Genomic DNA, 13,687 nt, shown 5'->3' on the forward strand with positions numbered 1-13,687 from the left:
TTCCCTCAAGAGATCATTTGAGCTTCAACCTGACTAAAGGATTTATCTCCACTACGACCCGTTCAAGTACCGCAGGAAATCTGAGTGGCAGTCAGCTTCTCCGTTCGCCTATCAGCAACCGCATTCTGGGTAAACCCTGTCCGCCCTCCACCGAATCAGACAAACGCTAAAACTTCCGCACACAGACTGGAGTCTAAGAGTCAACAACTTTTCTGGAAACGTGAGTTATCTACCAAATTCTCCTCTTCAAGTTTGAGAATCAAAATTCCTACTGAGCCTGAACTAACCGCAGTGTCTTCCCCTCACCTTTCAGTTCCGGTTGAGCAGTGTTCAGAGTAACACTGGATTCATCACAAACTCCTAAATAAAAAATCATGACACTTGTCTTCATTGGCTTCCTGTTAAATCCAGAATAGAATTTAAAATCCTCCTTCTCACATATAAAGCCTTAAATGGCCAAGCTCCATCTGATATCAGAGATCTGATTGTTCCTTATGTTCCTAACAGAGCACTTCGCTCTCAATCTGCAGGTTTACTAGTGGTTCCTAGAATTTCTAAAAGTAGAATGGGAGGCAGATCTTTTAGTTCTCAGGCTCCTCTCCTGTGGAACCAACTACCAGTTTTAGTCCGTGAGGCAGACACCCTGTCTACTTTCAAGGCTAGGCTTAAAACTTTCCTTTTTGATAAAGCTTCTAGTTAGAGTGGCTCAGCTTTTAACTATAAAGTTAAAAAAACAATCCACTGAACTTTGTTTCCAAGTTTAAAGACGTTTCTCTTCCATCCAGGAAGCTTTTTTTAATTCAAAGTGTCAGAAATAGCGTTGAGTTCCAGACTTTATAAAATAGACCAACAAGGCCTTGTTTTTGCTTCGAAAAAATGCAAATTGAAACGGTATGCCATGTTAGGTATACAAAGTAGGACATGTCCGGGTAAAAGAGGAGAAACTGATGCCATCAATAGTACTTAAAGAACTTTAAGGAAGCATTGCAACGGTAAAACAAGCTTTCCTCTAATGGCCAGTTGCCTCTATAGTTACTTTTTTTTATTTTTTTTACTGGTTTCATAATCTTTAATCGGTTCATGATTCCATCTTGGACTGTTTTGTAAGAGTCTTATTGTATAATTTAACATATTAATTTTTTGCGCCCTCTTTATGGGAGCAATATTGTTGCAAAATTATTTGCAAATGTGTGTTGAGAGTTGTGTGTCTGTATCTAGATTTGTGTGTGTGTACAGTGGGATTTGAAAATGTGTGTCTGTACGAGTATCTGCAAACGTGTGAAAAATTCACAAATCTGTATTCAGATCTACAAATGAGTAAATCAGTCTGTAAACATTCAAGGTCACTTAAAGGGATAGTTCGGGATTTTTGACATGAATCTGTATGGCATCCCCATCACCAGTGTCATGCAATCACACTGACTTACCCCTGGCAGCATCCTGTGAGCAGAGTTCTCGTCCAGCTTTGGTCAAGCCGAAAGTAGTCCGGCAGGTTTGCTAGACCCAGCGAAATAAAACGTTTCTCTTCCCAAAACATTATGTGTTCAAAAGAGTGATATTTTTGCATCCCAAAAACATTGTAGTGGAAAAAGTCACACGTCGTTATCACTTGGTCCTATTTTCTCTCTGTTCGTATCAGTGCGCGCCGTCATTCTGACAGCGAGCTCAACTTTTCCTGCTCATTTCAGTGATGCAGACAGCAGCTGCTGCAACTCCGACATCCTCATCAATGGAAAGGTTCTGTATCTCGGGCATTACTAAATCCCACTCGTGGCAACAGTAGCATTCCACCTCTGTCTGCATTAATTCACACTTGAAACAAGTGCACCATGATTTGTCGGCCACCCTGGATATCGCAGCTCCAGCTGAGGCTCCTGCGGCTCCGGCTTCAGCTTCCATCACTTCTCTGTCCACCCTCTCTCTTTCTGCCCGATCTAACTTCATTTGTCGCAGTTCATCGTCAGAGTACTCGGGTTCATAAAGATATCCCTTTGGCTCTAAGTGGAAGTCGATGTTTTCCTCGTCGCTCTCGTAGTCAGACATCTTCCCCAGTAGTAAACAATCGCAAATCAAACAGGTAGGCCCTTAACCTGACAACAGCCAGATGCATGTCTCGCTCCGCCTAGCTCCTAGCTAGGCAGAGCGAGACATGCATCTGGTTGTTGTCAGGTTAGTAGGCCCTAGCTGTCAGGTCATGGTGCCGCGCGCACTGATACGAACAGAGAGAAAATAGGACCAAGTGATAACGACGTGTGACTTTTTCCACTACAATGTTTTTGGGATGCAAAAATATCACTCTTTTGAACACATAATGTTTTGGGAAGAGAAACGTTTTATTTCGCTGGGTCTAGCAAACCTGCCGGACTACTTTCGGCTTGACCAAAGCTGGAGGAGAACTCTGCTCACAGGATGCTGCCAGGGGTAAGTCAGTGTGATTGCATGACACTGGTGATGGGGATGCCATACAGATTCATGTCAAAAATCCCGAACTATCCCTTTAAGTCTGATGCATTTTTGCTTCAAAACCAAGAAATACAGATAAATCATTGGTTACAAGTCCAGCAGTTTCTCGGTTTTATCTCTTTACATACATGATTTTGGCAACATTTTTTGTGAGATCTGCAAATGCGTAGAGAGGATTCGTATGTCTCATATCTTGATTTGCTGCCCTAAGCGCGGGCTTGCAGGCTTATGGCGGCTGTTTCTCATAAAATCAGCTTTTCTGACCATCCGGAATTACTTCTAAAATATCGAAGAAAAAGTTTTGACTTGGAAAAAAATAAATTTTGACTATCCTGAACGATGCTTTAAGTTATCTGAAATTATAATATGACTAGTGAAAATAACCATTCAAGATATCAATCGATCACATTTTGGAGAGTCAAAATGCCTTTTGAGATATATCAAATGGCATCGCCTGATTCATCATTTAAAGTTTCACACATCTGGAAATATAATCAAGATATCTCAAAGTTAATTGAGTTAATTGCAGCAATATTGCTCCCATACCTCCTCTACAAATCCCCGTAAACTCATTATCTTTGTTTCTCATTCCAGAGTATTTTGATGGTCCAGACCATAACAGCACAGAAGGGGATTAGTCATTCTCTATTTATATCTAACAAAATCAGATTCAAACCTCAACAATGAACTCAACAAATAAACAATAAATCCCGACACGTATCCTACCAGCAATTCCTAGAGTTGGCTCCTCTGCTCTGTCTCCAGCTTTTCCTTTTCTTCGCTGGAACTTCCTGTACCTGTACTTCCGGAGACACGCCACCAGACAGGCTACCAGAAAACTCACTGTGAAGGAAAAAAAGACTTGGTATCCCACTCAAGAAAAAAGAACAAATTTCACATCAAATATGACTGATCTTTAAAAGGTTTAGGCGTATTGAAACATGAAAACTTTTTAGCCTTCCCAAAGCTGATCTTCAGGCAGGCTGCAAAAGGATTTGCTTCTGCAAAAATCATTAAAGACCCTGTTACACCGTGGCGATTTAGACCAGCGCATGCCTGACGTATGGAAAATCTGGCAAAAACGCTGGCATACATTGGATAAGTTATGGGTACTTTTTATATAAGTTATGAGCACGCTGGCACAAGTAAGCACGTCCGTGGTCCATCAGTTCCAGGTCAGTTATCTGATGGTTGACATCCGTTCAGTGTCAGTTCCTCATCAGTCGTGGCGTCTAGCTGATCCTAAACCTCTGAGTAACTTCTGCGTAACTTATCCAGAACTTCTCTCCAACGCATATCAAGGTATCTGACGTGTTCCAGACGAGCGCTGAACGTGTTTCTAACTTCCAGCTACTGTATAATGGCTTACTGGAAGCATTTTGGTATAAAGGGGGTTCACAGGAGGAAACCGTCAGTTCTCCTCCAGACTTCATCCCCATCATAGGGTGAGCCAGAAGGTGAGTGAGGATGGATCCTCCCTGCATTCAATCTGCTGCCACCAAAAACCTTCTTTCTTTCTTTTTCTTTTTCTTTATTTTCTCTTTTTTTTCCTTTTGGGTGGCGTTAAATAGCAGCTAGGTTAATAATGTGATCAAAGACATCTTTTGCCCAGACTGGGCGCCTCCTGGCGCATCGCTGCCCCCCTCAGGACACGGGCTTGTGCATTATTTCCTGGGCATTATGCTGCCGTGCCTTATGCAGAAGTTAGGCTGTCATTGGACAGAAGTTCTGGACTCCTTATGAATACTCTATGTATACACACAGAATAGAAAAAACACATGCCAGCCTTTTAGGAGATTCTGGGACCACGGGCATAAACTGGATAAATCGGCAAGGTGTGACAGGTGCCCTAAAGCAGTGTGAGGAAACGTTTTTGCGTTTTAGCCCTCTAGGCTACGTAAAGTCAGGTATTAATTATATTCATCATTATTATCACTGTTTTTTATTTTTTTTAAATAAATATTATCATCATTAACTCCCATTAAATGGCTTAGAACTTCATCTTTCTTTTATGGCCACTCCTAAACTGCAAGCAGCAGGTGCTCTACAATATGTTTGTACACTGGAAAAAATCAAAAACTAGATAAGTCATTTTTTCTTAAAATAAGTGCATTTGTTCTTGGATTGAGGAGGTAGAAGAGACATTTGCCAATAGAACAAGATAATTTACACTTAAAATAAGAAAACACTATTGCATTGTCTTATTTCATGTGCATATTATCTAATTATCTTATTTTAAGAGTAAAATTACTCATTCCATTGCAAACTATTTCATTTACCTGCTCAAATTAAGGGTAAATACATTTAATTTAAGAAATTGTTACTTATATCTAGATCGTTTTTTCCTGTGTAGATCAACTAATGAATCTTTTTTTGTTGTTTTTTTTAGCCCCGGCACTTTAGTGACCTTTATTCGTATTCTTTGAAAATCAGGCCTCTAATGAGCCTCAAAAACAGAAAACAATACAAACCAACAGGGAAAAGGCACATAATGATGATGGAGATCCCAAAGCCAGCTTGGCTTCCATCAAAGTAATTAAGGGTAGTAAAGTTGGTGCATGGATGCAGCATTGATGCTTCCAGCTGTGCAGGCTGGGGACAGGGGTCACCTAAAAAATATATATATAGTTTTTCTACAAGTATATTTAAAACATTGATTTAAAACAAAGAAACAATAATTCTGTTAAATCGTTACCACTCATCCATGAGAAGACGTTTTTCTGTAAATCAGTGGGCTCTGCGCTGGTGACGGCTATAAGGACATCTTGATATGTGACACTGCGGATTCTCCGGATCTCTTCATCTGTAAACAAACTAGAAATGTTCCCACAGGGAGAACAGATTTAGAGAGCAGCAACTGTAAAGAAGCTGTTCTATTAAAACGATGTAAAGTCCAAAGGATTACCCGTTCTGTTTGTTCTCAAACCAGAAGCGGTCTCCGTTTCGGATGCGTTCAAACTGATCCAGAATTATTGCAGTAAAAACTGGTCCAGGACCATCAGTAGACTCCAGCAATCCTCCAGGGAAGAGCTCCAGTTTGGAGATGTCTCCGCCGTACTGCTCTGCAACATCGTGCAGCAGCTGTCGGTGCAGAACACACAACTCTGTTCAACTGCCAGAATTTCTTCCATAAATGAAACTGTTTTAGGAGACCGTAGCTGTGACCTGTGGGTTGGTTCTGCTGAGCTCAGGGTTAATTTCTTCAAACGTCTTCACAGGCGGCAGGTCCAGCGCTCTTCTGGTCTCAGTGTAACTTTGCAGACCAAAGTCTCTCCCTCTCTGGATGGTCAATGCCACCAGATCTGTGCGGCTGAATCGCAGAGGTCCATACATGTAATCTATCAAAGTCGACACTATGTTAGGATTATAATTAATAATACTTTACTATCAAACAGTAAAACATTGGAAAAAACAGATCATAATAAAAAAAAAAAACCTCTGAGGTCCTCAACAACTATGTTATCTTCTTTTTCTGCGATCTGAGACGCCATGCCCATCAGAAGCTCATCAACATCTTGACCTGACTTCATGTTGGCGCTCTAAAAAAAACCACATGTATATATTTAATCTTTATATCAACAAGCAGAAAGAATCCAATGTTATAGGATTATATATTATTAAGAATAGAAGACATCTTTATAGTACAGAGGTTTGCAAAAGTAATGAAGCCCCTTAAACTTAGCAAAGGTTTTCCTCATTATCAATAAAATACGAGTGCGGTCCATTCTTATTGTTTAATTGTAAAACACACAGAATATAGCTATAAAGAGGAATGCTGCCAAACTTTGTGTGTTTTTATTAAACAGCTGTGCTGCTGCCATCAACACCTTTGTCTGTATCTGTTTGAGATTTTTATGTTTTTTTAATATGCTTTCCTGCCCTTTTCAGTTCTTTTTATGGAATTTACCAAAAAAGTGAAAAACATATTTATCCTTTAAATAAAAACATTTTGATTAATTGCCTACCTAAAATAAGCCAGAATGAAGTCGAAATTTCTCCTGATCAAAGCTGCAAAGAGCCACTCTAAAAGGGAGAGAGAGCAAAACGTTTCTCCAGAAATCTTTCTATCAGGCAGATGATCTTGTCATGGTTTTGGTTTTGTTCAAGTTTTATTTTCAGTTTTCATTTTGATTGTGTTATGATTCTATTTGAGTTCTTGGATATTTCCTGTTTGCCCTCTTCTTGCCTCCTCTGTTCACACCTGCTCCCAATCTGCTAATTAGCCTGGTCTTTGTTTCTCTCTCCCATCTCCTCCTGTTCAGTCACTCTTGGCTGGTTTGTCATCATCACTTTGTCCCCTTCTTGTTGTGAGTGTTGTTGGTTTTGAGCATTTTTTGGATTTTTGTGGATTTACATTTTTAGATTTTTGCTTCTGTTGAACTTTTTGTTAATTAAAACTTCAAGTACAGGTGCTGGTCATAAAATTAGAATATCATGAAAAAGTAGATTGATTTCAGTAATTCCATTTAAAAAGTGAAACTTGTATATTATATTCATACATTACATACAAACTCATATATTTCAGATGTTTATTTTGTTTAATTTTGATGATTACAAATGACAACAAATGAAAATCTCAAATTCATCATATCAGAAAATTAGAATATTACTGAAGACCAATAAAAACAAAGGATTTATAGAAATGTTGGCCAACTGAAAAGTATGAACATGAAAAGTATGAGCATGTATAGCACTCAGTATTTAGTTGGGCCTCCTTTGGCCTGTATTACTGCAGCAATGCGGCGTGGCATGGAGTCGATCAGTCTGTGGCACTGCTCAGGTGTTATGATAGCCCAGGTTGCTCTAATAGTGGCTTTTAGCTCTTCTGAATTGTTGGGTCTGGTGTATTGCATCTTCTTCTTCACAATACCCCATAGATTTTCTATGGGGTTAAGGTCAGAAGAGTTTGCTGGCCAATTAAGAACAGGGATACCATGGTCCTTCAACCAGGTACTGGTAGCTTTGGCACTGTGTGCAGGTGCCAAGTCCTGTTGGAAAATGAAATCTGCATCTCCAAAAAGTTGGTCAGCTGCAGGAAGCATGAAGTGCTCTAAAACTTCCTGGTATGTGGCTGCGTTGACCCTGGACCTCAGAAAACACAATGGACCAACACCAGCAGATGACATGGCACCCCAAACCATCACTGACTGTGGAAACTTTACACTGGACTTCAAGCAACGTGGATGAAGTGCCTCTCTTCTTTTCCTCCAGACTCTGGGACCTTGATTTCCAAAGGAAATGCAAAATTTACTTTCATCAGAGAACATGACTTTGGACCACTCACCAGCAGTCCAGTCCTGTTTCTCTTTAGCCCAGGCAAGATGCTTCTGACGCTGTCTGTGGTTCAAGAGTGGCTTGACACAAGGAATGCGACAGCAGAAACCCATGTCTTTCATACGTCTGTGTGTGGTGGTTCTTGAAGCACTCACTCCAGCTGCAGTCCACTCTTTGTGAATCTCCCCCACATTTTTGAATGGGTTTTGTTTCACAATCCTCTCCAGGGTGCGGTTATCTCTCTTGCTTGTACACTTTTTTCGACCACATCTTTTCCTTCCCTTCGCCTCTCTATTAATGTGCTTGGACACTGAGCTCTGTGAACAGCCAGCCTCTTTAGCGATGACCTTTTGTGTCTTGCCCTCCTTGTGCAAGGTGTCGATGGTCGTCTTTTGGACAACTGTCAAGTCAGCAGTCTTCCCCATGATTGTGTAGCCTATAGAACTAGACTGAAAGACCATTTAAAGGCTTTTGCAGGTGGTTTGAGTTAATTAGCTGATTAGAGTGTGGCACCAGGGGCCATCAATTTTGAACCTTTTCACAATATTCTAATTTTCTGATATGATGAATTTGAGATTTTCATTTGTTGTCATTTGTAATCATCAAAATTAAACAAAATAAACATCTGAAATATATGAGTTTGTATGTAATGTATGAATATAATATACAAGTTTCACTTTTTAAATGGAATTACTGAAATCAATCTACTTTTTCATGATATTCTAATTTTATGACCAGCACCTGTAAGCACCTCAAGCATTTGGGTCCTGTCAAACCTCCACCCCCACCGTGACCATTTTCCCCTTCAACCAAGATAATGAAAATATAATAAATTATCCATCCATTTTTCTGTCACGCTTATCCCTGCTGGGGTGGCAAGGGTGCCTATCTCCAGCTGTCTAAGGGCAAGAGGCAGGGTCCACCCTGGACAGGTTTCCAGTTCATCGCAGGGCAACACAGAGACAAACAAACCATTCATGCACACACACCTCAGGAGGATTTAGAGAAGCCAATTAACCTAACAGTCATGTTTTTGGACTGTGGGAGGAAGCCGGAGTACCTGGAGAGAACCCACACATGCTCAGGGAGAACATGTAAACTCCATGCAGAAAGACCCCAGGCCGGGAATCGAACCCTGAACCTTCTTGCTGCAAGGCAGCAGTGCTACCGACTGCTACACTAGCATATAATATATTATATAAAAAAAATAAGGACAGGTGAATTTATTCCTATGAAAAATAAAGTTTTGCATTAATTTTTTTTGTCAATTATTTAAGGCTTCATAATAAGTACCTGCCGCTTCCAGAAGCTGTTACAGAGACGCATTGCTGGTGACTCACTGCCATCGATGTTGATAATCTTTCGAAAATGACACGTCCTGTTTCTGCAGAGAATAAAAAAAAAATAAGAAACTTTAACCAAAACTGTATATTTCTGATCCCCCAAGGACAAGACTTACATGCATAGGTTAATTTCACCAATGTGAGATCAATTATTATTATTATTATTATTATTATTAATATTATTATTATTATTATATTTGCTGAACAGGATTTGTGTTCTGGGTGTATTTGAACGTCCATTGAATCATTACCTCATATAAACACCAGGTGGCGCCATAGTGACACCAAACCGAAAGGCAGCAGCCTGAAACTCAGGTGAGATCCCAGGGTCAACAAACTTCTGGTAACCTGCAGACAGGAAAACACATAAAGTAAAGCACGTTTCCCAGCAGGCAGATTCCAGGACTGATAACAGCTAACATCAGCAGCAGACAGAGAAAAGTCAGAAAGGAACTGGGATCCTGTGACTATTGTCTCTCTAACTTTCTTCAGCCGTGGCTGCTTACTCAGCAGAACAGGGAGAGTCGGGCTAATGCTTTGCTGACGGAGCACATACTTGTCAAACACCACAACCAGCAGCTCACCTCATCACAGATTGTGGTCAGTGGTGCATTACCTGATACCCTCCACTTGTACGCTGGCCTGCCTGGCTGTTTCTTACCTGGATAAGGGGGAAGTTTTTGGTCTCCAAGGAATACTGGCAACCATTCATAGACGGCAATGTTCTGCAAAGAAACATGCAGATAAACTGAACATCACCAACATAGAACCACCGTGTCTTTATGCTTCCTGGCTTTATTTTTACACAGGAAATATGATCACTTAACAAACATAATCCTCGATGTACTTTACTGGAATTTAAATCAATAGAATAATCAAAAATAGACCATAGAGGAATGTTTCTACAGTTTATTTTTACGTGAGACTTCTTTTTTGTTTAATGTTATTTTCTATCAGCTGATCTTGCTTTTTAATTTTAATTTTCAAGTGAAATTATAATAAACATTAAAAAGAATCTTATTGAAGGTAACTTACCCTATTCCAACATACACACATAACTGAAACTGACAAAGATGTTTTTTTTTCTACTAACAGAATTAAAATAAATTCTATATTTTTTCCAGACCGCAGCAAAGCAAACCATGTGTTTTACTCTTTGATGCCTTTTGCTGTGAAGAAGCAGGAAACTGTTTGTATTGCACAGTCAAGATAGCATGTGCCTACAACATTTCTAAACATTAATTAATTTTCATCTCTTTTTTTTTACAGTGTCCTGTTTGGCGATGCTGCAGTAAGAATTTTACTAGCCCAACAGATTTTACTTTCACAAGTGGAGCAGTACAGCTATCGCCATATTGCTCCACTTGTTTCATGCATATAAATTGCTTTATTCTAATTATGCAGGGAGTTTTACAGATTATATGGACACTGTAATGTAGGTAGAACAGAAGAAGAAAGAAAAAAAAGAGAAAAGATGAAACAAAGAGGAGATAGAAAGGAAAAACATTTTCAGTCTGCTTCATCACCTGCAACGAGAAGTAAAAAGAACAGCACAACCAAAAGACATGGAGGGGACATACAATAAAGTAACACCTTGATACTATCGCTGAAGTAGTATTATTTAATCTGACATGTACTCTGTGTTACCTGAAGATAAGAATATAGACTTTCTGTATGGAAGTGAATCTCAGTGTGTCTCTCTTTCTCTTAAAGAAAAAGAGAGAGTCACTGAGCTGAGATATTTCTGTATCATTGCACCCCTTTTTTAGAAAAAACACTAAGTTGTGCACTCAAAAAATTTTCTCTTATGCAGGATTAAAAGAAAAGATCTGTCGTTGATTGAAAGTAATGAGAGGAAAGAAACAGAAAGCTGTTAGGGGCTGCAAACAACTGAGACATTGATAAAGCCACAGGATGCACTGAGATGGTATAGATCAGAGGTCACGGATTAGTGGACCGCCTTCTGGATCCAGACCCAGCCTGATATAAAACGTTTATAAATTAATATATGTTGTCTGACAATGATATCTAAATTCACTTGCGCCTCTTCTCCTGTTAATACGGTAAAGCCCTGGGGAGCGTCCGGCTCCAGGCTGTACGTGATCCAAATGAGCCAATGAGCTGTCAGTCTGGGTTGCTGCTGCTGCTACTTTTAGACACAGCAGGCAAACCTGTGGCAAGCAGGGCGATGGGAAAGAAGGAGAAGACCATGAGAAAAAGAGAGCAGAGAAAGTGTGGACTGCTGGAAGAACTGCGGTGAACTGGTGAAAGAAAAGTGAAATGGCGTGCTCAAAGATGACCCTGCACATTCAGAGGATGTTTGGCTCAACCTGCTGCTGTGAAGCAGGATTCTCCACCATGAACAGAATCAACAATAAATCTGGATCCAGGCTCAGAATGAGCTCCTTGATATGTGCTTGAGAATGGCTTAGTCTCCATTTAAACCCAGGTTTAAAGCCTTGCAGGTCAGCCTAAAGCCCACTGCCAACATTAAGACAGAAAAAAGAAAGAAAATAACAAACAATCAGTTCAGGTGTTTGAGAAAATATGGGAATCAGGAAATTATCTATAAACCAAACTGAATGATTGTTGTTCTCTACTTAGAAAAACACTTTAGATTTTAAAATGGAAAAATCTTCTATTTTTGTTAGATTTTTTATTTAAAAATTCAAAATGTAACACGGATTCATAAACAACTCATTTTATTCTGTTTAAAGTAACAGATTATTATTAAAAATGTCTCTGGACCTTTATTGATTGTTGATTTTCTTTATTCGGACCCTGATGATTTTTAATCGGTTACCTCTGATATAGATAAAAGAATATGCATGTGCAGTTAAAGCCCAGACTTATAACATGTGGCAAATAGAGGTTCTCAAACCAGTTTGACTTAGCTTGACATGCTTCTTAGAAAGAACACTCTATTCTGCAGGTATGCAAACGTGGTAGAGACAAACCCAGGGAGGCTGCGTTCAAGAGCAAACCAAACTATCCATGCATTTCTCTGTATTGGTCAATCACACAATATTCCAGTCAAATTCATTGAGGTTTTGTAACATAGCCTTATGGAGCATTAGCATTAATGTGCAGGCATTCCACTGCAAAACAGTACGTGCAAGACAGAGCTGCAACTGGTCAAAATGACGTGCCGGTCCTTAACTACCTCCTGTCCATCTTTCCAGAGTGCAAATTAAATCTTTCTCTGTGCAGCGTGAGGATTACATGGAGTCTTCTCCATTTACCTGGAATGTGGCCACCACGGTCTTCCTGGCGTTTTGAAACAGCCTCTCATCTGACCACTCCGGGTGCTCCTTGTGCAACTTTGTGGCGACATAATTGTGGTAGCGAAACCAGATAATCCCCTCTGCTGCCGTGAACAAGTTCTCATTGGCCCAGGCGTTTCCCAACTCTAGATGCAGAGGATGGATAAAAACAAAGAAGTTTGGCCGTTTCATCAGCTAAATTAGCCTCATTAAACCCACAACAGAAAGATGCAGAACTGGGCCAGACTAAATATGAAAACAACAATTAGCATTGATCTGCTAGTATCGTTGTTAATTGATTTATTCAACCATCTTTTCAATTATTTTTTGGGGGCTTTGTTGTCAGAAAAAATTTCATTAAAATGGGATAACATGCAACGACTTACCCACACGAAATAACACGCAACTTTCACAACACTAGCAACAAAACCCTGGTTGTATGACACATGCATGACTGGTCCTTTGTTTTAGAGGGAAGGATTTACGTGGTCAAAGTGACATATACCATTTACACAATTATTAAGGTGTCACAACTCACGTCAGGCTTGGTCTCAATTGACTCAGAGTCTGACTGCAACCCTGGACCGTGCCTGAAATATTATTAATGACAAACTATTTGGGCTTTTATTTTTTTGCTTTCAGTAGCCTATTGACTTGGTTTTTATTGCCAAATACAGAGGAAGAATAGAGTAGACTGTTATGAGGTTAGGGTTGGGATTTCTTTCTGGACTATGAGGAAATAATTTACGATTTTGAAATTATGTCCTAATATATAATAAAAACAGAGTTTAAGTCACTGCTGTAAAAGAAGCAACTGTTGCATATCTCCTTAAAGGAATAGTACACCCAAAACATGATTAGCCTTCATTTTCTACTCACCCCCATGCTGAACAACACTCTGGAGTACTTTTTTGATATCTCAAATGCATCTGGAGATCTGGGAGGCTTCTTGCTGTCTGCTGACATTCAAATAATGGAGGTCTATGGTGCCCGAGGCAGAAAGGTCCGTAAAAGTCCACAAAAAACGTGTCAATATTCCTCCATACTGCTCGTCCAATGTATTCCAAGTGTCCTGAGTGGGTAGCGTCCAGAATTTTCTCGAAACGAAGTCATTTAGAATGTTTTTAGAGCATAAACAGTAGTTTATAGGATTTCCTGAAAGCGTGTTCACGAGTCTACGGAAACCGCGGCAGACCAAACCAGATGAAAGTGCGCATTCAGCTCTGCAAAGAACTCATGCTCTTCCTCAACACTGAAGTCCTCAGACATTTTTCTTTCGTTGTTTCTTTCTTTGCACAGGTAAACAGCACATTTCTTCTTCTACGCTTGCATTATCGGCAGAGC

General features: G+C 39.8%; 1 protein-coding gene across 1 annotated transcript in view; it reads right to left on the bottom strand.

Moving 5' to 3' along the window:
• duox (dual oxidase) overlaps nucleotides 1–13,687 on the bottom strand; it is a 43,199-nt gene that overhangs the window by 25,380 nt on the left and 4,132 nt on the right. Inside the window, exons 7-16 of the mRNA XM_038272901.1 lie at nucleotides 12,323–12,489; nucleotides 9,742–9,805; nucleotides 9,332–9,428; nucleotides 9,031–9,121; nucleotides 5,900–6,002; nucleotides 5,629–5,801; nucleotides 5,369–5,544; nucleotides 5,159–5,277; nucleotides 4,935–5,072; nucleotides 3,190–3,306 (exon numbers count right to left, since the gene is read on the bottom strand). Of these exons, the coding sequence (XP_038128829.1) occupies nucleotides 3,190–3,306; nucleotides 4,935–5,072; nucleotides 5,159–5,277; nucleotides 5,369–5,544; nucleotides 5,629–5,801; nucleotides 5,900–6,002; nucleotides 9,031–9,121; nucleotides 9,332–9,428; nucleotides 9,742–9,805; nucleotides 12,323–12,489 (1,245 nt within the window). The remainder of the gene's footprint in view (nucleotides 1–3,189; nucleotides 3,307–4,934; nucleotides 5,073–5,158; nucleotides 5,278–5,368; nucleotides 5,545–5,628; nucleotides 5,802–5,899; nucleotides 6,003–9,030; nucleotides 9,122–9,331; nucleotides 9,429–9,741; nucleotides 9,806–12,322; nucleotides 12,490–13,687) is intronic.

This window comes from Cyprinodon tularosa, unplaced genomic scaffold, assembly GCF_016077235.1.
Source record: "Cyprinodon tularosa strain WSP-4 unplaced genomic scaffold, ASM1607723v1 ctg847, whole genome shotgun sequence".
NCBI classification, from domain to species: domain Eukaryota; kingdom Metazoa; phylum Chordata; class Actinopteri; order Cyprinodontiformes; family Cyprinodontidae; genus Cyprinodon; species Cyprinodon tularosa.